The 27888-nt window shown below is 46.3% G+C and overlaps 2 protein-coding genes across 3 annotated transcripts; one reads left to right on the top strand and one right to left on the bottom strand.

The window, feature by feature from the left end:
• Positions 1 to 642: 642 nt before the first annotated feature.
• Positions 643 to 13424, top strand: LOC138808485 (tubulin alpha-3 chain). The gene is made up of 5 exons (XM_069994760.1): positions 643 to 702; positions 7557 to 7779; positions 8775 to 8923; positions 9183 to 9863; positions 13036 to 13424. Exons 1-5 carry the CDS (start codon positions 700 to 702, stop codon positions 13330 to 13332), a joined length of 1353 nt encoding a protein of 450 aa, XP_069850861.1. The 5' UTR covers positions 643 to 699; the 3' UTR covers positions 13333 to 13424.
• Positions 13425 to 14580: 1156 nt separating this feature from the next.
• Mzt2b (mitotic spindle organizing protein 2B) lies at positions 14581 to 27851 on the bottom strand. Of its 2 annotated transcripts, XM_069994762.1 has the most exons (4): positions 27660 to 27851; positions 27292 to 27440; positions 26334 to 26510; positions 14581 to 14885 (listed from the first exon to the last, which is right to left on the bottom strand). In XM_069994762.1, exons 1-4 carry the CDS (start codon positions 27824 to 27826, stop codon positions 14731 to 14733), a joined length of 648 nt encoding a protein of 215 aa, XP_069850863.1. In that variant the 5' UTR covers positions 27827 to 27851; the 3' UTR covers positions 14581 to 14730. The 2 variants fall into 2 exon arrangements, with proteins under 2 accessions (XP_069850863.1, XP_069850862.1); XM_069994761.1 differs by lacking the exon at positions 26334 to 26510.
• Positions 27852 to 27888: the final 37 nt, after the last annotated feature.

Genomic DNA, 27888 nt, shown 5'->3' on the forward strand with positions numbered 1-27888 from the left:
GCCAGGCTGGCTTTGAGCCGCAATCCGCAGATCTCAGCCTCCGGAGTAGCTAGGATTACAGATGTGAGTGGGTCTTCTGTTGTTCAATTGAAGATAAATCTCTTGGACTCGTATACTCAGGCTGGCTTTGAATCCAAAGCCTCAGATCCTCAGCCTCCAGAGGAGCTAGGATTATGGGCATGAGCACCCTGTGCCAGGCTCGTTTCATGAACTTTTTGCCTAGGCAGGTCTCGAACCATGATACTCATGACCTCCACCTCTCCGGTAGTTAGGTTTCCTGATGTGAGTTTTCTACAGGTGGGGCTCAGGTGGCATAAGTAACAATAATTGGCCACCTCCCTCCCAACCAGACCTTCTTCTTGGCCCCCTGGCTACTTCTCGTACAGTTTCTAAGTAGGCACCAACTTGGAAGACTCCCCGCCACCTCTACGTGCCCACACAGGACCCAAAAGATCAAAGGTCACCACTTGGGCCTTCAAGTGACAACCAATCAGAAGGAACATTTCGGAAGTCAAGGCCAATGGCCAATCAAGATTGAGGTTTAAACCTACGGTCCGCCCTAAAGCTGTGAGAACCAGTAGCAGTCGCGCAGGCCATGAGCCAATCAGGACGCGGTGTGTCGCGGACGCGCCAGGCGGTTGGGCACGTGGCCTCGGACAGAGAGGAGGTGAGAACGCCGTGTGCTGCCAGGAGGAAGCCATGGTAAGCTGTGCGCTGGTGGGACTGGGGCGGGCTGGAGAGGGCGGCAGGGCTGTGTGGAACCCGGAGTGGGCACAGGGAGCGGGCGAGGCTGTGCAGGACACTTCCGGGGTGGCTGCGCTGCGTGAGTTTGCGGCGGCACTAGGCACCCACAGCAATGCCCGCTGCCCTCAGCTTCCTCCCTGCCATGCTGGCTGCAACCAGCATCTCTTTCTAGCTTTCGTTTCCAAAGCAATACAAAGTGATGTACGAAAATGAGCATTTACAAAAATAGGCGGGTTTTTAATCGTCTATTTTAAAATCAGATTTTGACATATGACCGATAAAAAACGGCACATGGAAAACATGACTAAGTTTTCCTCTTGTGTGTGCACGCACATGTGCATGGGGTGTGTGTGTGCGCGCATGTGTGCGCGTGTGCTAGGGCTTGAACTCAGTGTCTGAGCCCTGTTCTCTTAGCTTTTCCTCTCAAGGCTGGCACCGTACCACTTGAGCCACAGCTCCAGTTCTGCTTTTTGGTGGTTAATTGGAGATAAGAGTCTCAAGGGCCAGGTGCTGGTGACTCATGCCTGTAATCCTAGCTACTCAGAAGGCTGAGATTGGAGGATCATGGTTCAAAGCCAGGCCAGGCAAGAAAAGTCCATGAGACTTTTTTTTTTTCCTTCAGTCCTGGGGCTTGAACCTAGGTCCAGGGCACTGGCCCTGAACTTCTTTTGCTCAAGGCTAGCACTCTACCACTTGAGTCACAGCACCACTTCTGGCTTTTTCTGTTTATGTGGTGCTGATGAATCAAACCCAGGGTTTCATGCATGCTAGCTAGGCAAACACTCTACCACTAAGTCACCTTCCCAGTGAGACTCTTATCTCCATCCAATTAACCATCAGAAAACCAAAAGTGGTGCTGTGGCTCCAGTGATAGAGCACTCACCTTGAGCTGAAGAGCTCAGGGACAGCGCCCAGGCCCAGAGAGTTCAAGCCCCATGACCAACCAAAAAAAAAAAGTATCAAGGACTTTGCTGCCCAGGTTGTCTTCAAATCATGATCTTCAGATCTCAGCCTCCTGAGGAGCTAGGATAACAGACATGAGCCCCAGGAGCCTGTTCTCCCACCTCACGCCCACCTCCCATATGGACTTTTGATAACTTTCTGCCTAAGCTAGCCTTGAACCAGGATCCCTATCCCTGAGATTAAAGGTGTGAATCACCAGGACTGATTGCTTCTGCTTTTAACTTTGTGTGTGTGTCTGTGTGTGTGTGTGTGTGTGCGCGTGCGTGCGTGCACATGTGCATGTGCATGTGTGCATGCTGGTCCTGGAGGCCTGGACACTGTAGGTCCTCAGGCCTGGGCACTGTCCCTTAGTTTTCCACTCAAGGCTGAGTGGAAAAAAGCTGGAGCCACAATTCCTCTTTCAGCTTTTTGGTGGTTAATTGAGATAAGTGTTTTATGAACTTTCCTGCCCTGGCTGGCTTTGAGCTGAGATCCTCAGATCTCAACCTTCTGAGTAGTTAGAATTATAGGCATCAGCACTTAACAAGTTATTCATTTTTATATCCCCAGCTTATAGGTGACTACTAGGTAATTGGACTGAATATGAATCATTTACACATCAATTAAATGCAGTTAATATCTCTGTCATTGTGTGTGCACATTTAAAATAAGTGCACACAAAACATAGTCTTATATTGAGAGAGGCCATAAAGACCCTTCTCCAATAATTTACATAGTCCATATCATTTCAGTTGTTCCCAGTGAACTGAAGTGGATGGCCAGTCATTTTAATCTCAATTTTCTCTCCAAACTAAGTTTATATGATTTGGTAGCCTACAACCATACAAAATATATAACTGCAATAACTCAAACTTATGTTGGCATTTTCTTTTTTTCTTTTTTATTATTAATAAGTTTTTTATTGTGAAAATACGGTACAGAGGGGTTACAATTACATGAGCAAGGTAATGAGTACATTTCTTATCAAGCATTGTTGCCTCCTCCTGTGTTTTTCCGTTACCATTCCTGCTCTCCCATCTCCACCACTACCCCCCCCCCATCTACCCAAAGTTGTAAAGTTCGGTTTTGGACATAGCATCTTGTACATTTCATTGTTGCAATGGGTCCACCTGTATCCCTTTTTAAACAATTTGTTTTTTTCCTTCCCCTCCCCAAATTATACCAACATGAAATACAGTAAAAACAGGGGTTATACCATGGGCATTTTCATTTTTTTTTTTTTTTTTGGTCGGTCGTGGGGCTTGAACTCTGGGCCTGGGATCTGTCCCTTAGCTCTTCAGCTCAAGGCAAGCGCTCTACCACTTGAGCTACAGCGCCACTTCCGGTTTTCTGGTGGTTTATTGGAGATAGGAGTCTCATGGTCTCTTCTGCCGGGGCTGGCTTTGAACCACGATCCTCAGATCTCAGCCTCCTGAGTAGCTAGGATTACAGGCGTGAGCCACCAGCGACCGGCGTACCATGGGCATTTTCTATGGGTATAAAAGTTGGTTTTGGAGCTGAAGACATGACTCAAATTGTAGGGTACCAGCTGTGAGCAAAAAAGCCTAGTAAGAGCATGAGGCCCTGAATTCAAGCCTCAGCCCCAGTACACACACACACACACACACACACACACACACACACACACACACACACACACACACACACACACACACACACACACACACACACACACACACAGCTGGTTTCAAGGCTTTTGGAGGGGGTACGGTTACAGTATGGAAACAAGATTAGATTAGATTTGTGTATTTTACCATTTTTAGGAGCTGCTATTTTAAGCAAAGGTTTATCTTTAACAATGAGGGGGAAGGAGCTATGGGGATGGGAGGGAAAAACGGGGAGAAAGCAAGGGAAGGGGTGATATTGTCTAAAAAGAAATGTATTCATTATCTGACTTATGTAATTGTACCCCCTCTGTATATCAGTATAATAACAATTAAAAATAATTTTTTGGTCGGTCATGGGGCTTGAACTCTGGGCCTGGATGCTGTCCCTCAGCTCTTCAGCTCAAGGTGAAGACTCTACCACTTAAGCCACAGTGCCCACTTCCAGCTTATTCTGTGTATGTGGTGCTGAGAAATTGAACCCAGGGCCTTGTGCATGTGAGGCAGGCACTCTACCACTAAGCCACCTTCCCAGCCCTAAAAATAAAAATTTAAAAAGTAGAACAGGGCACAGATAATTTCTCTGTTATCTTAGCTACTGTGGATTGAGGCACAAAGCCAGCCCAGGTAGAAAAGTCCACAAGATTCCATCTCCACTTAATCAACAAAGAAGCTAGGCTAAAGGTTTGGCACAAATGGTTCTACCATTGAGCATGCAAGCTGAGTGATGATTTGAGAATTCTGAATTCAATCCCTGTTACTGACAAAAAAAAAAAAAAAAAAAGGAGTTTAGGGGCTGGGAAGATGGCTCAGAGGTAGAGTGCTTGCCTTGCATGCATGAGGCCCTGGGTTTGATTCCTCAGCATCACATAAATGGAAAAAGCCGGAAGTTGCGCTGTGGCTCAACTGGTAGAGCGCTAGCCTTGAGCTGAAGAGCTGAGGGTCAGTGCCCAGGTCCAGAGTTCAGGCCCCACGACTGGCAGAAAAAAAAAAAAAAAAGGAGTTTAATAGTAGAGTGTTTGTGCTCAGCTAGCAGGCATTAAACTCCGAGGCTTGACTTCCTCATCACACCACTCAAAAAAGATGATAAATACTTTTAAAAGAGTTATTCATGCATTCTTTATTGGTAAGGCATAGTCTTCTCAACTTGGAAAGCTTAAATATGACTTCAAAATTTCATAGCCATGCATTGTGGTGTATAGCTCTCTCTAATCCAGCTATTCTCAAGTAGCTGAGGTAGGGAAATTTTCAATTCAAAGCCAACCTGTGTTAACTAAACAAGCCTTTGTCTCAACATAAAAATTAAGGGGCTGGGAAGGTGGCTCAATGGTAAAGCGCTTGCCTTGCATGCATGAGGCCCTGGGTTCGATTCCTCAGCACCACATAAGCAGAAAAAGCTGGAAGTGGCACTGTGGCTCAAGTGGTAGAGTGCTCACCTTGAGCTGAAGAGCTGAGGGACAGCACCCAGGCCCAGAGTTCAAGCCCCACAACCAACCAAAAAACAAAAACAAAATTAATCTGAGCTGGGTGCTGGTGGCTCATACCTGTAATCCTAGCTATTCAGGAGGCTGTGATCAGAGGATTGTATTTTTTTTTTTTATTGTAAAGATACTATACAGAGGGTTACAGTTACATGAGTGAGGTAATGAGTACACTTCCTCTTGAACATTGTTACCCCCTCCATTGTTTTCCCCCTACCATCCCCTCCCTCCCTCCCTTCCCCGAGGTTCTTTTTTTTTTTATTGTGATTAAGTGATTACATAATTTCCGGAAATTCACAGTATTGTGGAATAATGATGCTCATTCAAAGTCACAAGTTCATTCTAACTTTCCTGGAGCAAATTGTTTATCACAGTCTGTAATATATAACGGTGCTCACATGTTATATACCATATATGTGATCAGCAGCATGGGGATATTTGGTAGTGGTTCAACCAGATGAGTGGGAGTTCTTTGTTTCTTAAGTCCTGTTAGTTTTGTCATATCACCTAACATTTTGGATTTAGCATCCACTTATCAGGGAGACCATGTACTGTTTGTCTCTTCGTTCTTGGCTTACCTCGCTCAACATGATTCCTTCTAGCTCCATCCATTTCCCTGCAAATGCCATTATTTTGTCATTTCTAATGGCTGCATAATATTCCATTGTGTATAGATACCACAATTTTTGGATCCATTCATCTGTGGTGGGGCATCTAGGTTGTTTCCATATCCTAGCTATTGCGAACAGTGCTGCAATAAACATGGAGGTGCACGTGTCCTTGTATATTGGTTCCTGTTGTTCAGGGTAGAGGCCTAGAAGTGGTATGACTGGGTCGTAAGGGAGGTCAATCTTTAGCTTTCTAAGGACCCTCCAGACTGCTTTCCAAAATGGTTGTATAAGTGTACATTCCCACCAGCAGTGTAGTAGCGTTCCTCATTCTCCACATCCTCTCCAGCATTTGTCGTTGGCTGATTTGTGGATGTGGGACATTCTGACTGGGGTAAGGTGGTATCTCAGGGTTGTCTTTATTTGCATTTCCTTCACCACCAGGGATGATGAACATTTAGAGGATTGTATTTTGAAGCCAACTGGGTCAGAAAAGTCTGTGAGACTTTTTTTTTTGGGTCCGGTCGTGGGGCCTGAACTCTGCCTGGGCACTGTCCCTCAGCTCTTCAGCTCAAGGCTAGTGCTCTACCACTTGAGCCACAGTGCCACTTCCGGCTTTTTTCTTTTTGCTTATGTGGTGCTGAGGAATTGAACCCAGGGCCTCAGGCATGCAAGGCAAGCGCTCTACCACTGAGCCACCTTCCCAGCCCTGTGAGACTCTTATCTCCATTTAACTACCAGAAGAACTGGAAATGGAGCTGTGGCTCAAAGTGGTAGAGTGCTAGCCTTGAATGGAAAAGTTCAAGGACAGTCCCCAGGCCCTGTGTTCAAGTCCCATGACTGACAAAAAATAAATAATTTAAAAAACAGTCAGTATTGGTGACTCTTGTCTATAATCCTATCTACTCAGGAGTCTGATATCTGAAAATTTTAGGTTGAAGCCAGCATGGGCAGACTCATCAAAGAGAGACTTATCTCCAGTTAATCAGCAAAAAGCCAAAAGTGGAAATGTGGCTTAAGTGATAGAGCACCAGCTTTGAGGGGGTGGGAGGAAGCTAAGTAAGATTGTGAGGCCCTGAGTTCAAAGCCTCAGTACTGGCACTAACTAGATAAATAAGTAAGGGATAAGGATATAGCTCAGTGATAGAGCACTTGCTTGGTATGCATAAGACTGTGAGTGAAATCCTCATTTAAAAAAAAAAAAAAAAAAGACTGAAGCTAGAGGTTTACGCCTGTAATTGTAACTTAGGAGGCCGAGGTCTATGGATCACAGTTTAAAGCCAGCCTGGGCAGGAAAGTCCATGAGACTCTCATCTCCAATTAACTACCAAAAAATTAGTAGAGCTGTGGCTCAAATGGTAAGTGCTAGTGTTGACTATAAAAGTTAAGCTACAGCGCCCTGGTCCTGAGTTCAACCCCAGGACTGGCAGAGAGGGTTTGGGTTAATGATAGAGCATCTGTCTAGTATATACGTGCAAGGCTGTGGGTTTGCCCCTCCCCCAATACCACACAGGCACACATAAACACATACACAAAGATTCACAGTATTTAGTTGAATTAATTGGATTTGTCTGCCTGGACTGTCTTCCAACATTGTTCTTCAGCTCTTAACCTCCATCATAGCTAAAATTTTAAATATAAGCCATCGGGGTACTCTGTTCCCTTCTCTGAAGGATAAGCAAACTGTTCACCTGTTGGCAAGTCTCTAAAAACCTGTTATTACTGGGTTGGGGATTTAGCTTGGTTGGGGAACACTTCCCTGGCAAGTACAAGGCTCTGAGTTGGATAATCAGCTCTCTATATAAAAAAAAGTTATTTCATAAATCATGTCGGATTTTCTAAGCCATTACTTCAGGTAGGACAATCTAATCTTTGAGTACAGAATTGCTTATTTTATTTCAAACATATTTTGTTAATTGCTCAGAAGGTGAATTTAAATGATTATTTCTGTTCATAGCTCAAGTATCCATGTTGGATAGACCAGCATTCTGATTTAAAATAACCATTAGGAGTTCAAAGGATGTTGTGTCTTAGGAGCTCTTTATGAACCCAAATACATTCTCAATACTCACTTATGACAAAATCTCATTAACATTTTGTGCCATTTCAGTTGCTTTGAAGATACATGGTTTTCATGTTTGTGTTCTGGTTTCCAGCGCGAGTGCATCTCTATCCACGTGGGGCAGGCAGGGGTCCAGATTGGCAATGCCTGCTGGGAACTGTACTGCCTTGAGCATGGAATTCAACCTGATGGCCAGATGCCAAGTGACAAAACAATTGGTGGCGGGGATGACTCATTCAACACGTTCTTCAGTGAGACCGGGGCTGGCAAGCATGTGCCCAGAGCAGTGTTTGTGGACCTAGAGCCCACTGTGGTCGGTAGGTGCTCTAGCCCTGGAGGGCGGCCTTCCTGGGAGGGCGGGAGCACCTCCATTCAGCCCCATGCAGGCTCCTGGAATCCTTCTGTACAAAGGAGGGAACAAGTGGCTGTAGGCACCAAGCACTGTTGGGAGAGAAGCTGAAAAGTTGCTGCCTGTGGGACACAGGCTCCTAACTTAGGAAACCCTGGGCTCTAAGGAAGCTGCTTTGCCAGCAGGAAGATAATGGGCTGAGAGATCCCTCCTGCTTGCTGTCTCTGGCTGTCAGGTGGCTTCTGCAGACCCCGGGTGTAGGTGCACAGGTGTTGGTTCTCTCCCTCATGCGGTAGTGATGCTGCAGGGCTCTTGGCTAGCTCTTAGCTAGGAAAAGGCAACAAAGAATATCCATGTGGTTCCTCCAGCTTGGAAGAGATGGCAAGCACCTTCCAGTGTCCCCCAGGAGGTGACAGAATATCTCCTATTACAGCCTGTGAGAGCCAGGCCGCATAGAGTGCTGCCAGTCACACTGGCCTGGTATCTGCCCAGTGTTTGAAGGAGTTGTGAGATCTTCCCTTTGAGGTGGTTGCAGGTCAAAAGAAGTGAGTTCCTGTCCAGTGATCCATGCGAGCGAGTGAGAGCTTATTTCCATTTGGCATTTGTACTGAGCTGTCATTGGCTTCCTAGAGGCACACATTGCTTTAGTGTGCTAGGTGTGGTGATGCACACCTGTATTTCCAGCACTTGCGGGTCTTGGGTAGGAGGATTATGAGGCCTAGTCCTACCTGAGCTCCCTGTGGAATTCCAGCCTACCTGGGCTATGTAGCCAGACTTCATCTCAACCAACCAACCAAATGGAGAAAGAGAAATGAAAATTAAAAGAAGAAAATTCTAGGGAGTCACTGTTGACCTAGGAGGAACAGCATGTGCTGTGCTGTGCTGACTTGAACGATCGCCAGGCAGGTGTCCATGCTGGTGAGCAGAGGGGGCCTGAGTCTCGCACACACTGTCTCTTTGCAGATGAGGTGCGCACGGGCACATACAGGCAACTCTTCCACCCCGAGCAGCTGATCACTGGGAAGGAAGACGCTGCCAATAACTATGCCAGAGGCCATTACACCATTGGTAAGGAGATCGTCGACCTGGTCCTGGACCGGATCCGCAAGCTGGTAAGAACAGCACGCAGAAGGCTGCGTGTGGATGTGGTCCTGGTGGAGAGAGTGGGGCCTTGGGTGGTGGATGGGTCGTTATGGCCAGTCTCAGAGTCTGGACTCAGAAGTCCAGCTGAGTCCGCACAGGTCTTGGTGTCCAGTGTGTGGGTCCTCGGTGTGCCATTCCTGATGTCCGGTGCAGAGGGAAGGAGGGAGGGAGCCTGGCTGGTTGTGCAGGTGCTGGCCCCTGTCATGTGTGCTGTGGTTCTCCTCACAGGCGGATCTGTGCACAGGCCTGCAGGGCTTCCTCATCTTCCACAGCTTTGGGGGCGGCACCGGCTCTGGGTTTGCATCTCTGCTCATGGAGCGGCTCTCAGTGGACTATGGCAAGAAGTCCAAGCTGGAGTTTGCCATCTACCCAGCCCCCCAGGTTTCCACAGCTGTGGTGGAGCCCTACAACTCCATCCTGACTACCCACACGACCCTGGAACATTCCGACTGTGCCTTCATGGTGGACAACGAAGCCATCTACGACATTTGTCGGCGCAACCTGGACATTGAGCGTCCCACTTACACCAACCTCAATCGTCTGATTGGGCAGATCGTGTCCTCCATCACAGCCTCCCTGAGGTTTGATGGGGCCCTGAATGTGGACTTGACAGAGTTCCAGACCAACCTGGTGCCGTACCCCCGCATCCACTTCCCCCTGGCCACCTATGCTCCGGTCATCTCGGCGGAGAAGGCCTACCACGAGCAGCTGTCGGTAGCTGAGATCACCAATGCCTGCTTTGAGCCGGCCAATCAGATGGTGAAGTGTGACCCTCGGCATGGCAAGTACATGGCCTGCTGTATGTTGTACCGGGGGGATGTGGTCCCCAAAGATGTCAACGCGGCCATTGCCACCATCAAGACCAAGCGCACCATCCAGTTTGTGGACTGGTGCCCAACTGGATTTAAGGTAGGACTGGGGGATGTGAAGTCCCCATGTCTGTCAGTAAGTGGCAGATCTGTAGAGTCATGGCCCATATCCTTTGGGAACATTGGCCTGAGTGTTCATCTTTGGCCAGGCTGGTGGCCTTCCGAAGTGAACCAGAGCTGGGCACAAGTGCTCACGCCTGTAATCCTAGTTACTCAGGAGGCTGTGATCTGAGGATCGCAGTTCAAAGCTAGCCTAGGCAGGAAAGTCTGTGAGACTATTTCCAGAAAACCAGAAGTGGCTATGGCTCAAGTGATAGAGCACTCGCCTTGAGCTGAAGAGCACAGGGACAGCACCCAAGCCCAGAGTTCAAGTATCACAACTGACAAAAAAAAAAAAAGTGAACCAGAGAAGAAATTTTTTCAGTGATATTTCTGTAAGTTTTTTACTGAGTCATTACACTAGGCAGTGTATGTATACACACACACACACACACACACACTCACAAATACACACAATAAGTTGTTTCTGAAAGTTTTTTGTGCCATTTGTGCCTGGTAGGATTAATGTAGGAAATACAGTTTGATTTATTTATTTTTTTTCCAGTTATGGGGCTGGAACTCGGGCCTGGGTCATTATCTCTAAGCTCTTTTTGCTCAAGGCTAGCACTCTACCACTTTGAGCCACAGTGCCACTTCTGGTTTTCTGGTGGTTCATTGGAGATAAGAGTCTCATGGACTTTCCTGCCCAGGCTGGCTTTGAACCATGATCCTCACATCTCAGCCTCCTTAGTGGCTGGGATTACAGGTATGAGCCACCAGTGCCCACCTAGTTTTGTCTTGCACATGTAAGCATTCTATTAGAATTTTGTGTCATGGTGTATGTGTGGGGATTACAAACACAAACATATTCATACATCCAGTCTTGGGCTTTTAACTCAGAGCCTCTTATTGCTAACTGGCTCTCTACCATGAACCACATCTCTTGCCCTTGTTTATTGGGTTATTTTTCAGGTATGATGTTGCATTTTTGTCTTGCTCCTTATGATTCTCCAAAGTGTCTGGGGTCATTAGGTACATTCTACTATGCCCAGTTGATGGAAATGAGTTCTTACTAACTTTTGCCTGGATTGGCATACAACCATGATCCTCTTGATCTTTGCCTCCTTGCAGAGATTACTGGTATCAGCTACTATGCCTGCCTTGTATGTATTTTTGAAAAAAATAAATTTAATTATTTAATATTTTAAAAATTATAATAAAAATCCCACCTCATTCTCCAAGTAAGTAGAAATTGATTTCAATTTCTTTCTTTTTTTTTCTTTTTTTTTTTTTTTTTGCTTATGTGGTGCTGAGGAATCGAACCCAGGGCCTCAGGCATGCAAGGCAAGCGCTTCTGCCACTGAGCCAACTTCCCAGCCCTTGATTTCAATTTCTTATAGATTATCTTATTCAAAATAAAACTATGACAAATTTCTCTCTTTCTCTCTTTTGTCAATCCTGGGGATTAAATTCATGGCCTGGGTGCTGTCCCTGAGTTGCTTTTGCTTAAGGCTAGTGCTCTACCATTTTAGCCACAACACCATATCCATCTTTTACTGAGTGGTTTATTGACACTAAGAGTCTCACAGGGCTGGGTATGTGGCTTAGTGGTAGAGTGCTTGCTTAGCATGCATGAAACCCTGGGTTCTATTCCTCAGTACCACATACACAGAAAAAGCTGGAAGTGATGCTGTGGCTCCAGTGGTAGAGTGCTAGCCTTGAGCAAAAGAAACTCAGGAACAGTGCCCAGGCCCTGAGTTCAAGCCCTAGGACTGGCAAAAAAAAAAAAAAAAGTCTCAGACTTTCCTGCCTAGACTGGTTTCAAACTGCAATCTTCAGATCTCAGCCTCTTGAGTAGGATTATAGATGTGAGCCATCAGTGCCCAGCTGTCAGGAATTGAATGTTTTTGCACTGAAAAAGATCACATCGTAGTTTGTCTCCTCCTAGGAATTCTGTCCTGAGTTGTTTCAAACACAAAATATGTACCAGCATTTCATTGATACATGTTAGAAACCTTGCTATCACTTTTCAGCTTTTTCTAGAAGTTAATTACTAATTTCTGTTCATCTCTGGTTTCTTGTGTTTTATTTTTCATTGTTGCTTTCTCATTCAATTGTCATTACTTCTGGTAGCTTCACTGCAATAAGACTTACCATGTAGCCCAAGCTGGCCTCTAACTCATAATCTTTTTGCCTCAGCCTCCTGAGTGCTGGGATTACAGGCCTGTACCACCTGGCCCAACTTGCCCTTAAATTCTTATGGAGAATTTTTTGTTCTGATTATGTTATTTTCCTCTAGATAGAAGATAAATAGCTGCCTAATTTTTCAAATTAAGGTTTGGATTGAGCACAGCCTGTCCATTCATTCACTTAAGGATTGTTCATGGCTGTTTTTGTCATACATATATATTAGCAAGCTTCAACCGTTGTGACAAAGAACCTTAATCCTGGAATTTGTAGTTATGTCTTTTGCTCCAGTTCACCCTACACATTGCATATCTCCTGGTTCTCAAACTTAGAATGCCTGCTGTTTTGTTTCCTCAATGCCACCTCTGCTCCCACTTAGCACTAAAGTAGGTCACTTCCTGCCACAATGGTAACAGCTTCATATCACCTCTGGCTTTTGTCACTTTTGTATATGCCTGCTGGCCTTAGAGGCTTGGTTGGTGGTCAGCAAGTTGGGCCAGTGTTCCCTCTGGGTACTGCAGTTGTATTCAGTATTCGGGGTCTACTAAACTGCAGGTTTCCACTACAGAAATTCATTGCCATCTTATTGAAGTCTGTGGAGGAAAGAAACCACAAAGAATATAAGACAGGACCTAGGTTTCAAGAATATAAGACGGACCTAGGTTTCAGATGGAAGACAGTCCCCTCCCCTGAGCACCTATCATATGACACAGTTGCTAGGACACAGCTCTCATGCCACTTGGGACCCAGCCAGAATGACCCAACTCCAAGGCTCCTCTCTCCCTGCATTTACCTTCTCAGGACCCATCCACCTACTGTTTTACCCCCTGTCTGGCACAAAGGAAGCCCCAAGTCTGTTTGTAGGAAGCACCAAGTATTTTCCCCTAGTCGTGGGAGTGTACTTATAATGTCTTCTGTTTAAGAAACAGTAGGCACCACTTCTGGACTTTGATATAGACTTCATGGAATGCTGTCTTCTCTTACAGGTAGGCATTAACTACCAGCCCCCCACTGTGGTCCCTGGGGGAGACCTGGCCAAGGTGCAGAGGGCTGTGTGCATGCTGAGCAATACCACCGCCATTGCTGAGGCCTGGGCCCGCCTGGACCATAAGTTCGACCTCATGTATGCCAAGCGGGCCTTTGTGCACTGGTATGTGGGCGAAGGCATGGAGGAAGGGGAGTTCTCTGAGGCCCGGGAGGACCTGGCAGCGCTGGAGAAGGATTATGAAGAGGTGGGCGTGGATTCTGTGGAAGCAGAGGCTGAAGAAGGGGAAGAATACTGAGAGCCATGTTGCTGGCAGGTGTTTCTTCCTGACTCCTGCCACTCCTCAACATGGCTGACTTTGAGTTGTTTTCAATTAAAGCTTCTGCATAAACCCCAAATCTCCTGCCGCCTATCTCTGCCCACAGAAGTAGACAAGCTCTCCAAGCCACATAGAAGCTGGTATAAGCTCCATTGAAGTAGGTCTTGGGAAAGCATTGTTGAATGGACTTGACCTCAAGGAATTAAAACTTCCAATCTCCTAGATTTATTATCTCCTAAGAAAATTGAGAAGCTGAGCACTGGTGGCTCACACTTGTAATCCTAGCTGCTCAGGAAGCTGAGATCTGAAAATTGTGGTTCAAAGCCAGCTCAGGCAGGAAAGTCCATAAGACTCATCTCCAGTTAATCACAGAAAAAGCTGGAAGTGGCGCTGTGACTAAGGTGAGAGCGTGCTAGCCTTGAGCAAAAGGAGCTCAGGGACAGTGCCCAGGCTGAGTGTTCAAGCCCCAGGCTCACCAATAAATAAATAAATAAATAGGGCTGGGAAGGTGGCTCAGTGGTAGAGTGCTTGCCTTGCATGCATGAGGCCCTGGGTTTGATTCCTCAGCACCACATAAGCAGAAAAAGCAGGAAGTGGTACTGTGGCTCAAGTGGTAGAGCGCTAGCCTTGAGCTGAAGAGCTGAGGGACAGCACCCAGGCCCAGAGTTCAGGCCCTATGACTGGGGGAAAAAAAAATTGAGTTAGGTTTTCTCCATTGAATGCTATTTGAAGATTTCCCCATTGATGAAACATGCTGACTCAATTATAAAGGTTTAGAGATTGGGAGTGTAGATAATGTCTTCAAGCCTAGCACTCAGAAGACTGGGTTTGAAGCTAACCTGGGCTATATAGCAAGACCCTGACTTAAAACACAGAAATAGAGGGTTTAATCTAAGGTCTGTGGTGAGAAATGTCCACAAAATCCCTAAAATTGGCTTAAATGTGAAGGATAGGACATAAGAATGAGAAAGGGGTGTTAGTAAATTCTTCATATATCCAGTCTTGACCTCACTGTGTGGTCATTTGGAGGCTGTTTTCCCCTCCATGCCCACATTGCCACCTTTGTGGTCTTTCCAGGAGCCTTTTGCTACAAGGGAAGCATGGTGACTCCTTTACAAAAGACCAGAGGGCATACTTTCTCAGACCCCTAAAACGGAGCAGAAAGATGAAGTTACTAGTTTTACTTGCTTAGTTTGGCTATAGTGTGATAAAGATTAGCAAACAGAATTCATTTTAAATCTTTGTCCTTTAATATGTCCAAAAATGATGTCGAATTAATACATTCAGCCTTTCAGAAACATGTAAGGCAAAGAAATGCACACAGGGTGGTGGGCCAGCATTTGGGGAGAAGGGTGGCCTGCAGGCTCTGCTCCAGTCCTATGTGCCACCTCGAGAGGTGCTCTTCCCGGGCCCACCCCCCTTGGGTAGCCTGGTGGCACTGGGTTGGCGGGGCATCCGCTGGCTGGATCCTTCCCTGCTGTTGCGTTCTCCTAGTGTGGGTGTGCCAAGAGCAGGGCCGCCTTTGTTTCTGCCTGCAGAGACACAGAATACAACTGTTAGATGCAGAACACCTGTCATGTTTGTTTCCTGAGCAATATTCTGGTCAGTTAGTATTCAAGCTGTTCCAGCTGGAGATCTCATATCAGCTCAGAGTCCTGAGGCTCAAAACTGCCTAAATTAGTAAACCATAGAAAAACACTTGACAGTTTGTATGGTGCCCTTGAGGAGTGTCCCAAGGACAGAGCACAGATATTTTCAAAGCACACATGAGTTAAGTCCATTCAGGGAATGTAGTCTGGCTAATCTTCCCTACACCATAAATGTGATCTGATCCTTTGCAGACACAGGAGGAATGTATTCCTGGGGAGCTAGGAATCATCTACTGCAGTGGCCTCAGGAGATGCTCACAGGCACAAAACACAGTCATCACCAAGACTGAAGGCCAATTTCAGATTCTGGAAGCTCTTGCTTATAAGCATATTCCTGAAATACACTGGCCAAGCCTCTTGTACTAAGGTTTAGCCACTGACTCTACATAGGGCTCCTGCCAGGCTTTGAGTGTTTGAAAATGATCTTCAGAGAGCCACTCTTAGGAGTTCACAGACTCCTTGATATGTAGTTTTCCTTAGTCTTAGTCTTTTATTTCCAATAAAATCTGTAGCCATAGTTGGACTTGATTTTTTACAACTTTTTATAGAGCTTCATTTTAAAAGGGGTAGTTATACTCTGGGTGCTAGGGGTTCAGCCTGTAATCCTCAAGAGGCTGAGATCAGAAGATCACAGTTCAAAGCTAGCCTGAAAAGGAAAGTCTGTGATATCCTTATCTCCACTTCTCCAGCAAAAAGAAGGAAGTGGAGTTGTGGCTCAAATGATGAGTGCTAGCCTTGAGCAATTGGGGTCATAGACAGTGTGTAGGCCCTGAGTTCAAACCCGAGGACTGATACAAACATAAAAAAGATGTAACTACTAGGTCAAGAGTGCTAAGAACACATATAAGACTTGAGAGTATCTTGTGGGAACAAGACATGCTTGGAGCAGACTTACTCAGAGGGCCACAATCCTTCTACATGGATAGACAGCTGTCTTGCCCTGAGATACTGACCAGGGCATGTATTCCACTTTGACCTGCATCCTCCACATTGTTTTTCCTCATCCTGACAAACCCAGGCTGTGACCTGGACAGCTACATGGTTTTCCCTGTAGGCTTGAACATTAAACCAGGATGGGAATATTCTAAAACACTGGTCAGCTTGTTCAGGTTGTTGCCTCAAATACTCAGAGACCAAGCAGGTGGTTCAACATAGAAAAATAGCCCCATCACAGCCAAATTCCTTGAACGTCAGCACAATTCTTTCCTAACTCCCTCCCTTGCAGACACATCCAGTCAATCTTTCTCTTTCCTGTCTCCAAGTCATGCTGCAGCTCCCCCTACCCCACACCCAAAGTTTCCCTAATCACTCCCAATCCCTCAGCCATTTAATGCTTCTTTCTCTGAAATCCCAACTGGTCTTACCCTGGATAATCGGGGACAGAGATTTTTCCAGAGCCCTCTGCCTCTGCTTTCAGGATGACTCAAATCTCAGGTTCAGCCAGGGAAGAGTGAGTTCTTAGAGAAAATGGGCAAAGAGGTGGTCTTTGAGGTCATTTCTGTTTCACCACTGTCACCTCTATGGGTAAGACACCCAGTCTCCTCCAGGGGCTCTTCCATCTCATTTTCCATACTTTGAATCCTAACCATGACTCTCAATACCTGCAGAGAAGAGGCCCTCCTTATAAGAGTTTCTCAAACCTACTTTCTCAGAATGAGGGGAAATTTTGCCTAATATGGTGAGGTTACTGTGATGACCTATTTGCAAAACTGACAGCTGGTCCCCATCTTCCTGTTTAATATTTGATTTTGTATATGTGCATGCGTGCTTGTGTGTGTGTGTATGTGTGTGTGTGTGTGTGTGCACGCGCGTGTGTTGGTACTAGGGCATGAACTCAGGGCCTGGTCACTGTCCTTTAGCTTTTTTCACCCAAGGCTAGTGCTCTACCACTTAAGCCACAGCTCCACTTCTGGTTTTTGTTTTTTTCTTTTACTGGTCTTTGAGGCTTGAACTCATGGCCTCAATCTGTCCCTGAGCTTTTGTGCTCAGTACTAGCATTCTACCACTTGAGCCATAACTCCATTCTGGCTTTTTGGTGGTTAACTGGAGAAAAGAGTTTCATGGACTTTCTTGCCCAGGAAGGCTTTGAACTATGATCCTCAGATCTCAAGCCTTCTGAGTAACTAGGACTATAGGCATGAGTCACCATGCCTAGCTAACTTTCTGGATTTTTGCTGGTTAATTAGAAAGTCTCAAGGACTTTCCAGCACAAGCTGGATTTGTATTGCAGTCCTTAAATCTCAGCTGCCTAGGTAGTTTGGATTATAGGTGTAAACCACTGGTGCCTGGCCCTGACTTCCTTTAGTTTTCCCCTACTCCTCCCTGAGCTTCACATTCAAATGATCACGCATACTTGATTCAACAAAGACGTACTAATGGGTCCACCAGAGATGGTAGAGTAGTGTTGGGTGCAGTGACTCGTGAACACTATAAGTGAATATACTACTCATGAATCTACAAAAGAGCAGTTATGACAAGTGCCCATTGTTCTAGACTCCATTGACTGGTAAGTGAACACTCATAGGTTGATGTTCCCTGTCATCCAGCAGTGTCTCCCACAGCATGCTGGTGGTCTCTTGGTAGGTCACAGTCTCTCAGCAGGCTGAGCCAGGAATATGAGGTCTAACCCTGGGTGCCCAAATACCCACATGCCTTCTTCAATGAGTGTGTCATGCCCAACTCATCCCAAGGCCTAAAGAGCAAGGCAGATATGGGATATAGGCCTGACTCTGAAGCAAGTTTCCTTTTAGCTTGTCACACTCTGAATTTCTTCTTTGCCCTCAGGACACTGAGCAGGTCCTTCTGGAAACTAAAGGACAGGGAAGTAGAAAAGAGGAAATAATGCCCATCTATAAATTTGATGTGGCTGATAAACCCAACCTAACATGAAAAGGGAAACCAGTATAGCCACAAACCATAGGAAACATGAAGAAAACCCATCTAGTGTTGGGGTACAACTCAGTGGCATTGAGCTAGAATGCATGAGGCAGCCTCATGGCTGCAAAACAAAAACAACTTCAAAACACACCGCCATATGCTGGGTACTGGTGCTCATGTCTATAATCCTAGCTACTTATGAGACTGAGGATCATGGCCCAGGCAAAAGGGACTCTTACCTCCAGTTAACTAGCAAAAAGTTGGAAATGGAGCCGTGTCTCAAGTGGTAGAATGCCAGCCTTGAGTGAAAAAGTTAAAAGGATAACAAATAGGCCCTGAGTTCAAGCCTAGTATTGACTCTGGTGAGTGTGCATGCGCACACACGCGCACACCCCCGCCCCTCACACCTCCCAAAATACTTATCCAGCTCTACAAGATTCTTAGACTCTTCAGGAATGACATGCTTGTTAATAGGGGCACAGGTTCAGGCTTTCCCATTTTATCCACAATGGGGTTATTAAGGTCAGATGAAGTTGGACGGTGACAGCAAGTGATCCCAGGCCCTGTCCCTGCAGGACATTCCTATACACCAAAGAATGTCAAAAGTTCCTCCTGCCCCTGAGAGCAGCTGGTGATCACTCAGTATTTTGTGATCTCCTATAGAAGCAAAACTGCAAAATGCACCAACCTGTCAGCCATAATTTGGGGAGTCCCTGAAATCAGGGATTGGGCCAAGTCAAGCTGTGACTCTCTTTTATTTATTTTTGTGCTAGTACTAAGTCTTGAAATCAGGGCCTAGGTGTTATCCCTTAGCCTTTTTGCTCAAGGCCTGTGCTCTACCATTTGAGACACTCTTCTACTTCTGGCTTAGTTAATTGGAGACAAGAGTATTCTGGACTTTCCTGCCAGAGCTGGGCTTTGAACCATGATCCTCAGATCTCAGCCTCCTGTGTAGATAGGATAACAAGTATGAGCCACTGATACCTGGCAGGGACTGCCTTTTAGAGTGGCCCCTGTGAGCCCTAACACACTATTCCCTGTAAACTCAGCCAGCAGGCCAGGCAGCTAGAGTACATTCAGATCTATAAAGAATCCAGCATGTAGCCAGATGCTGGTGGCTCATGCCTGTAATCCTAGCTACTGAGGAGGCTGAGATCTGAGGATCACGGTTCAAAGGCAGCCCGGACAGGAACATCCATGAGACACTTATCTCCAATTAAACACCAGAAAACTGGAAGTGGTGCTGTGGCTCAAGCGGCAGAGCGCTCACCTTGAGCTGAAGAGTGCAGGGATAGCGCCCAAGCCCAGAGTTCAAGCCACATGACTGACCAAAAAAACAAAAAAAAAAAAAATAAATCTCATGGAGGGCTTGGAATGGGTCTCAGTGGTGTAGTGCTTGCCTTGCATGCATGAGGCCCTGAGTTCAATTCCACAGCACCATATAAGCAGAAAAGGCCAGAAGTGGCACTGTGGCTCAAGTGGTCGAGTGCTAGCCTTGAGCTGAAGAGCTGAGGGACAGCGCCCAGGCCCAGAGTTCAGGCCCCATGACTGACAATAATAATAATAATAATAATAATAATAATAATAATAATAATAATAATAATAAAGGAAAACAAATCTCACGGACTTTCCTGCATACCCTGGCTTTGAACTGTGATTCTCAGATCTTAGCCTCCTAAGTAGCTAAGGCATGAGACCAAGGCACATGGCTGACAAGGAGGCATTATTAAGAAGGTAAAAACAGAAGTAGGGGCAAGAAAAGGGAGAACTCAAAAATTCATATGGGGGGGCTGGGGAGGTGGTTGGCTCAGTGGTAGAGTGCTTGCCTTGCATGCATGAGGCCCTGGGTTTGATTCCTCAGCACCACATAAACAAAAAATTAAAATGGAGGCTGGGAATGTGGCTTAGTGGTAGAGTACTTGCCTAGCATGCATGAAGATTCCTCAGAACCACATAAACAAAAAGCCAGAAGTGGCACTCAAGTGCTATAGAGTGTTAGCCTTGAGCAAAAGTAGCTCAGGAACAGTGCCCAGGCCCTGAGTTCAAACCCCAGGACTGACCAAAAAAAAAAAAAAAAAAAAGCAATTCTGGAGGCATCACAATTCTAGACCTCAAATTTTACTACAGAGCTATAATAAAACAAACAAAAACCAGCTTGGAATTGGCATAAAAATAAGCCCTAATACCAATGAAATAGACTAGAAGATCAAATATTTACAGTCATCTGATACTTGACAAGGAAGCCAAAAATTTATGCTGGAAAAAAAAAGACAGCCTCTTCAATAATTGGTGTTGGTAAAACTGGACATGGATATATAGAAGATTAAAATGGGATCCCTGTCACCTTGTACCAACATCAATTAAAAGTGGATCAAACTTGTAATCCTAGTTACTCAGGAATCATGGTTCAAAGCCAGGCCAAACAGGAAACTCGAGAGAGAGAGAGAGAGAGAGAGAGAGAGAGAGAGAGAGAGAGAGAGAGAGAGAGTGAGAGTGTGTGTGTGTGTGTGTCTTGGTCGTGGGGCTGTCCCTCAGCTCTTTAGCTAAAGGCAAGCACTCTACCACTTAAACCACAGCGCCACTTCTGGTTTTCTAGTTATTGAAGATAAGAGTCTTATGGAGTTTCCTGTCCTGGCTGGCTTTGAATTATGATCCTCAGATCTATGATCCTCAGATCTCAGCCTCCTGAGTAGCTAGTATTACAGGTGTGAACCACCAGCGCCCAACTTTCTCGTGAGGCTCTTATCTCCAATTAACCACCACAAAATCAGAAGTGGGGCTGTGGTTCAAAGTGGTAGAGCACTAGCCTTGAGCAAAAGAGTTCAGGGACAGTGCCCAAGCCCTGAGTTCAAGCCCCATGACTGACAAAATTAATTAAATAAATAAATAAATAAAGCTAGCTCTAAGATAACACCTCGGTGATGAGTCCAAGCCCTAGGACTGGCATACACACATGAAAAAGGACTAAAGACCTCAACATCAGACTTGAAATTTTGAAACTACAAGATGGAGTAGTAGAAACATTAGAATTTTTTAGCATAGGCAGGAACTTTCTGAAGAGGGTCCCAAGGCACCACAGATAGTAGAGAGACTTGAAAAATGGGATTACATCAAAATAAAGTTTATGTATAACCAAGGACATAGTTACTACAATAAAAAGACAACCACAGACTGAAAGATCTTTACCAGTTTACTTCTGACAAGGGCCTAAATTCCAAAATATACAAGGAGCTAAAGAAAGTAACCCCCACCGGTCTCTGGTGGCTCACGCCTGTAAATCCTAGCTACTCAGGAGGCTGAGATCTGAGGATCACGGTTCAAAGCCAGCCTGGGCAGGAAAGTCCGTGAAACTCTTATCCCCAATAAACCACGGGAAGTGGCACTGTAGCTTAAGTGGTAGAGCGCTAGCCTTGAGCTGAAGAGCGCAGGGATAGTGCCCAAGCCCAGAGTTCAAGCCCTGTGACTGACAAAACTCTAGTAGTTTTTTTTTTGTTAGGGGTCCAGTATAGTTGTCTATTTTGATACTGTCTATAGTTATTTTTAAATTTTAAAAGAAGAAACTTGGATCTTTCATTCTGCCAGTGAATTGTCCTTTCTCTTTGACTTTATATACTATTGATTCCACATTGTTATCATATGTAGTGCAAAGAACAGAATAAAAATACTTTCTGTGAAAAAAGAAAAGAAAAGAAAAGTAACCCCTCCAAAATTAATAACCCAATCAGTAAATGGGCAAAGGAGCTAAATAGAGAGTTCTCAAAAAAAAAAAAAAAAAAAAAAAAAAAAAAAAAAAGGATGGCCAATAAACACATGAGGAAATGCCCAACATCCTTAGCCATAAAGGAAATGTAAATCAAAACAACTTTGAGATTCCATCTCACTCCAGTAAGATTGGCCAGCATTGAGAATTCAAACAATAACAAATGCTGTTGGTGGGAATGTAAACTAATATAACCACTCTGGAAGGCAGGCTGGCAATTCCTCAAAAAACTTAACGGAGAACTACCATATAATGCAGCCATACTGTTCTTAGGCATCTAACCAGAGCATTTTAAAGACACTTTCCCATCCATGCTCATTGCGGCACTATTTACAATAAGCCAAGTTATGGAAATAGCCAGATACCTTAGAACAAATGAGTGGATCAAGAAAATGTGGTACATATATACAATGGAATTTTATCCTACGTTAGAAAGAATATTATGTCATTTTCAGGGAAATGGATGGCCCTAGGACAAATCACATTAAGTAAGCCAGACTCACAGAGACCAATGGCACATGTTTTCTCTCATGTGTGGAAGCTGGATCAAAAACAGAGTCTTATTTCCAATTAACCAGCAAGAAGCCCAACTGAACTGTGGCTCAAGTGGTAGAGTGCTTGCTTTGAGTGAAATAGCTAAGGGACAACACCCAAGCCCTGACTTCAAATCCTAGTAGTAGCAGAGACACACGAAATAAGTAAAACAAAAGAAGTTTGGGCACGTGCCTTAAGTGGTAAAGCACTTGTCTACCAAGAATGAGGCTCAGAGTCCAAACCCCAGTATTACCAAAAGAAAGCATATAAGGGAGGAAGTGTATAAGCTATAAGCAACTACTATTCTATTTTATATTATATAAGGTCTGGAACATCTATCTATAGATTTTGGTACTTATGAGGTTCATGGAACCAATTCCCCATAGATTCAAGGAATAACTGTATTATTATTTTAAAATATAACCAATATATATTCCCAGGCTTTTGCATTCATTTTTTGGTGACAGTTCTTTGACAACTATTGTGTGCTTATGCAGATAGTGTGCCTTGACTACCCTAGACAAATGACAGTTATGGCTTCCTTCGGGGACAGCACAGTCATGAGACTCATGCTTTTCACACTTCACACATCACCTTTTATGTTTTAAAAATGTTTAAGTTTGCGTGGTACTGGTGGCTCATGCCTGTAATCCTAGCTACTTAGGAGGCTGAGATCTGGGGATCACAGTTCAAAGCCAGCCCAGGCAGGAAAGTCTGTAAGACTCTTATCTCCAGTTAACCACCAGAAAACCAGAAGTAGTGTGGCTCAAAGTGGTAGAGAGCTAGTCTTGAGTGAAAGAGCTCAGGGGTAGTTCCAGGCCCTGAGTTCAAACCCTACAACCAGGGAAAAAAAAAAAAAAAGGTTTTGCCGATGCTAGTGGCTCACACCAGTAATCCTAGCTACTCAGGAGGCTGAGATCTGAGGATCTGAGGATTACTGTTCAAGATAGCCTGGGCAGGAAAGTCTGTAAGACTCCTGTTTCCAATTAACCACCAGAAAACCGGAAGTGGCACTGTGGCTCAAAGTGATGAGCTCCAACCTTGAGAAAAAAAGAGCTCAGGGACAGCACCCAGGTCCTAGCTGAAACCCTGCCCCCTCACCAAAAAAAAAAAAAAAAAAAAAGTTTCTATAAACAGAACACTCCAGAACTTAATTGCCCTTCATCACCATAGACTTCACCAGCAATACAGCTCTCTGTCTTTGAGGTCTTATTTGCCTCTTCTCTGTTGGGGCCCAGGTGTCCAAATGAACCCCTTGTGCCTGCTGTAACCTAGAGACTCAAACCTTTAAGCAGGCGTGGCCTATATGCTGTTATTCCTTAGCCACTCTATACCCTGAGTTCTGTGGGACCCTAGTGGTCATAAATTCCCATTGTGGGTGGACACCAGTGGCTCATGCCTGTAATTCTAGTTACTCAGGAGGCTGAGATCTGGGGACTAAAATTCAAAGCCAGCCTGGGCATATAAACCTGAGAAACTCATCTCCAATTAACCAGCAAAAAGCTAGAAATGGTAGTATATGTCAGCTGTAGGAGAAAAAGGGACTGAGTTCAAGCCCCAGTACCACCATAAAAATGTTTAAACAAAATAAATTCGCACTGTCATCCTAGGCCATCACATCCCCATAAATGCATCACTTTGACTCCTCTTATTTTCTCACCTTAGATTTTTTTAAAATAATAATGTCAAGTTTAATAAGCAAAATATGAATTGAATCTGTAGAGCATGTTCTGTGTAGGGGCTGCACAGTAAGCAGAGGTTTCAAGTAAGTGATGGGTAGGGTTAAAAATGGGCACTAGTACTGACCAGGTAGGTGGGGAATGGGGCAGGGTAGGGAAGATGTTTCTATCTTGAATCTGAAATTTGCCAGACACAAACTGTGACCCTTAGGGAGTCGGAGGTACAAGCTCCAGACAACAGTTCCTCTTTGAGTAAGCACTCACGCAAATGCAAACTCCATACCAGCTGTTCCCAGCACACTGCCCATGGCGCTTGATCTATTGTCCTACCCTATCTCTCAGGCACCTCTTCAGCCACTCCTGTGTCTCATCTGGTGGCCTGCAGGTCATTCCTGGCTTAAGCCACTTCTGCCTCTTCCCTATTAATCAGCTTCTCCAGGTCCCCTGCCCCCTGCCCCCAGCATCTCTTCAGGGGTTCTGTGTCTTCCCACAACCAGGGTCTAGGCTATGCTTCTATGACTGGGCCCTTGAGAGCCAACTCTTGTGGAACTACTCATGGTTCTCCTGTTTGGGACTCCCAATCATTCACATAGTGCCCCTGATCCTCCCAATCCCTTCTGTGCCCATGTTTCCACAGCCTCATCCCTATATACTTTTCATCCCTCTTCCCTTCTCCTGCCCCAGGTCAGGCCAGACAATACAACACAAAGGCCAGGTGCTGGTGGCTCACACCTATAATCCTATCTACTCATGAAGCTGAGATCTGAGGATCACAGATTGAAGCCAGCTGGGTAGGAAAGTCAAAGAAGCTCTTTTATCTCCAATTAACCAGCAAAAAGCTGAAAGTGGAGCTGTAGCTCAAGTGTTAGAGCATCAGCCTTTAGCAAAAAAGCTAAGGCTCTGAGTGCAAGACTCAGTACCGGTATATCTCTCTCCCTCTCTTTCTTCCCCCCTCCCTCTCTCTTCCTCTCTCTCTCTCTCTCTCTCTCTCTCTCTCTCACACACACACACACACACACACACAGCCCAGGCCACTACACTGCACTCTGCCTTGTCCCACCATGCCATGTGATAGGCTGCAGGGTCCTACCCAAGTAGCTTTTTGTGCCCCTTACCTGCTTTACCCTTCTGCTCTGGTGGCTGTGAAGCTCCTCCCATGCCCATCATCATTAGTTTGTCTAGCCACCTCTCTCATTGACCAAAGGTGTGTCCCCAATCTTTCCGATATGCCTGGGCTCACTGAGCTAGTGAGTAGCACTATCCCCTTGAACTAGGGGAACCCTAGGCCTAGTTATTCCCTTCCCCTGTAAATTGGCCTGGGGATTCCTCAGCTCTCTTTTCCTCCCTGGAGGGAGGGTGGGAGGAGGAGGGTGCAATCAGAACACCCCTGGATCTAACAAACCCTGGCTTTGAGCTCCTGGAACCACCTGGAAGGTATCTCAGAAATGAGGCAAGAAAGAGGGCTCAGTTTAAAAGTGTGACTTAAGGTACAATTACATGCTATTCTTGTGGTCCTGCCAAGGAAGCTGGGAGGAAGGGGAACATCTATTCCATCTATTCTCTCTTCTAGACCTTCCACCCAGGAAGGGATCAGTGCCTAAAAGGCCAGATGGTTTTCCAACCTGAGACTGTGTTTCTAACAGCACACCATGCTGTCTTAGCCATGGCTTTGCTTCCTTCCCTTGGACCCATCCTTTATAGCCTCAAAGTCTTTCCTATCTGAGTTTACCTCTGGGGTATGGGGGTTGTTGGTCTCATTGCCCAACAGCAGGCCAAATACACAATCTAGAAATACTGTGTCTTGGGCTGGGAAGGTGGCTCAGTGGTAGAGTGCTTGTCTTGCATGCATGAGGCCCTAAGTTCAATTCCTCAGCACCACATAAGCAGAAAAAGCTGGAAGTGGTGTTGTGGCTCAAGTGGTAGAGCGCTAGCCTTGAGCTGAAGAGCTGAGGGACAGTGCCCAGGCCCAGAATTCAGGCCCCATGACTGACAAAAACAAAACAACAACTAAAACTTTGGTAAAGTGTCTTTTCTTTTCCCTCCCTTCCTTCTCTTTCTCTTTCTTTCAGTGCTGGTACTGGGACTTAAAACTTAGGGCCTGGACAATGTTCCTTAGCTTTTTCTACTCAGGGCAGGTGCTTACCACTTGGGTCACACCTCTATTTCCAGCTTTTTGGTGGTTAACTGGAGAGAAGAATCTCATAGACTTTCTTGCCTGGGGTGGCTTTAAAGTGTGATCTTCATATCATCTTCCCAAGTAGCTAGGATTACAGGCATGAACCACTGAACCGCAAGTCACTTGTGTCTGACTCAACTGTCTGATATACAGACAACATGGTCTGGCTCTAAGCTATGTGGCTGAGATGACATTTGTGGTTCTACCTTTGCAGTTAAATGCTGCCCTGGCCTTATAGGGTCATGGGTGGTTCAAGGATAACAAGAGAGCACACCAACCCCCAGAGATAAGCCAATAAACGCGACCTGTGAAAGGAGAGAACAGGCAGCAAGAGAACCGGAGGGAAGCAGGGGCCCCTGGAGAGAGAGGCGAGTGCTTGGCAGCTGGACAGTGGAGCAGAACTGGAGAGGCTGCAGGCCGCATGGCAGAGGAATAGGAGGGCCTTGCAGGGGGACTACAGTTCCTGGCAGAGAGAAAGGCCTCTGGAGGTCAGAGAGAAACACAAAGAGAGTAGACAGAGGGTGGGTCAGTGAAGATACCTGGGAGGGTACTGGTCATCCTCCCCATGGCCCAGCCTGTCCTGGAAGCTTGTTTGGGTGCTTCCAAGGTGGGGCATTGGCCCTGACCTCCTTCCCTTTGCCAAGGGGGGTCCCAAGACTATGGGGGAGTGGAGGGAAACAGCAGGTAAAAGCATTACAAAAGATGAATCAGAGCAGGGACCAGAGGCTCCTCCATGATATAATCTGGTGGTCAGCACCTGCCCATTCTCAGTCACGATTACACCAACAAGGAAGCCCTTCAAACCTGCACGTTCACACAGGCTCCATTCTGTAATCTAGAGAAGTTGATAACTTGGTCTGCAATCCTTACAATCTTTGGAGGTAAGTTCTGCTGGCCCCATCCCAAGATAGGATTGGGCTTAGGTGGATGGAGGTAAGAGGGAAGGATAAGGGCAGTGTTTCTCTGAGTGCTTCTGTGGAAGCTGTGGTTTCAGGATGATAGAGATCAAAGTCAAAGTCATCATTCCGCACCCCCACCTCCCAAGTTTGTCAAGGAAGGCATACTTGGGAAGAAGCTGGGCAAACAAACCCTAGACTGCTTGGACCACCCATCCCCACCTGATCTGGGAGTGTCCTTCCCGAAGTGGCTGCCAAACTAGGGTCCCTGATGGCAAATGGGATGAGACAGACAGACAGGCCTGGCTATCCAGCCATAAGCTGATATTGTGTCCAGCCACCCCTGCCATTGGGGCCCAGCTCTAACCTCGGGTCTCTGCCATGCTGGACGTGGGCAGGGATATGGCTGCAGTGTCTTGGGGATCGCTCGCTAGCCTCTGCCCAGCACACATGGACTTGAGCATCTGGAAGACGGCGAGGGGGGCCACGTTCAGATTCAGCAGGTCCACCAGGATCCTGGGGAAAACAAACGCAGTGCTCAGTGAACACACCCCACCCAGAGCAGAGGCCTGCTCTGACAACAGCGGACCCGGCATGGCCACCAGAAGCCACTTTGCTGAAGATCCCGATAAACAGGGCTCTTGGAGACCATCGAGCAGCGGCCGGGAGGAGATCTGGGTGCAGGGGTGCGGATGGTTCCGACCAGCGCGAAGGCCCCCACCCGCGCCCGCTCACTTGAACACGTCAGGGTCCACAGCGGCGCCCGCAGCCTGGGCCAACTCGTATAGCTCCATCTCCTCCGCGCTCAGCACCTTTTTCCGTCTCAGCGCGAGCTTCTGCAAGGTTGCGGCCTCCATCGCGGTGGCTGCCGAGTGCGCGGGACCGCTGGCCGCAGCCGCCATCGGCTCAGCGCGCGCAGCGACCCGGCCCACCCGGCCCCGGCTCCGCCCACCCGGCCCCGGCC

Source organism: Dipodomys merriami, unplaced genomic scaffold, assembly GCF_024711535.1.
Source record: "Dipodomys merriami isolate MVZ:Mamm:240054 unplaced genomic scaffold, mDipMer1.0.p SCAF_45, whole genome shotgun sequence".
NCBI lineage: Eukaryota > Metazoa > Chordata > Mammalia > Rodentia > Heteromyidae > Dipodomys > Dipodomys merriami.

Coding starts and splice junctions, on each gene's coding strand:
- LOC138808485 (XM_069994760.1), top strand. Junction 8,924..9,182: donor TGGACCGGATCCGCAAGCTG/GTAAGAACAGCA, acceptor TTCTCCTCACAG/GCGGATCTGTGCACAGGCCT. Junction 9,864..13,035: donor GGTGCCCAACTGGATTTAAG/GTAGGACTGGGG, acceptor CTTCTCTTACAG/GTAGGCATTAACTACCAGCC.
- Mzt2b (XM_069994762.1), bottom strand. CDS start 27,826: ATGGCGGCTGCGGCCAGCGGTCCCGCGCACTCGGCAGCCACCGCGATG. Junction 27,441..27,659: donor GTGGACCCTGACGTGTTCAA/GTGAGCGGGCGC, acceptor TGTTTTCCCCAG/GATCCTGGTGGACCTGCTGA. Junction 14,886..26,333: donor CCTGTTCTCTCCTTTCACAG/GTCGCGTTTATT, acceptor GTGTCTCTGCAG/GCAGAAACAAAGGCGGCCCT.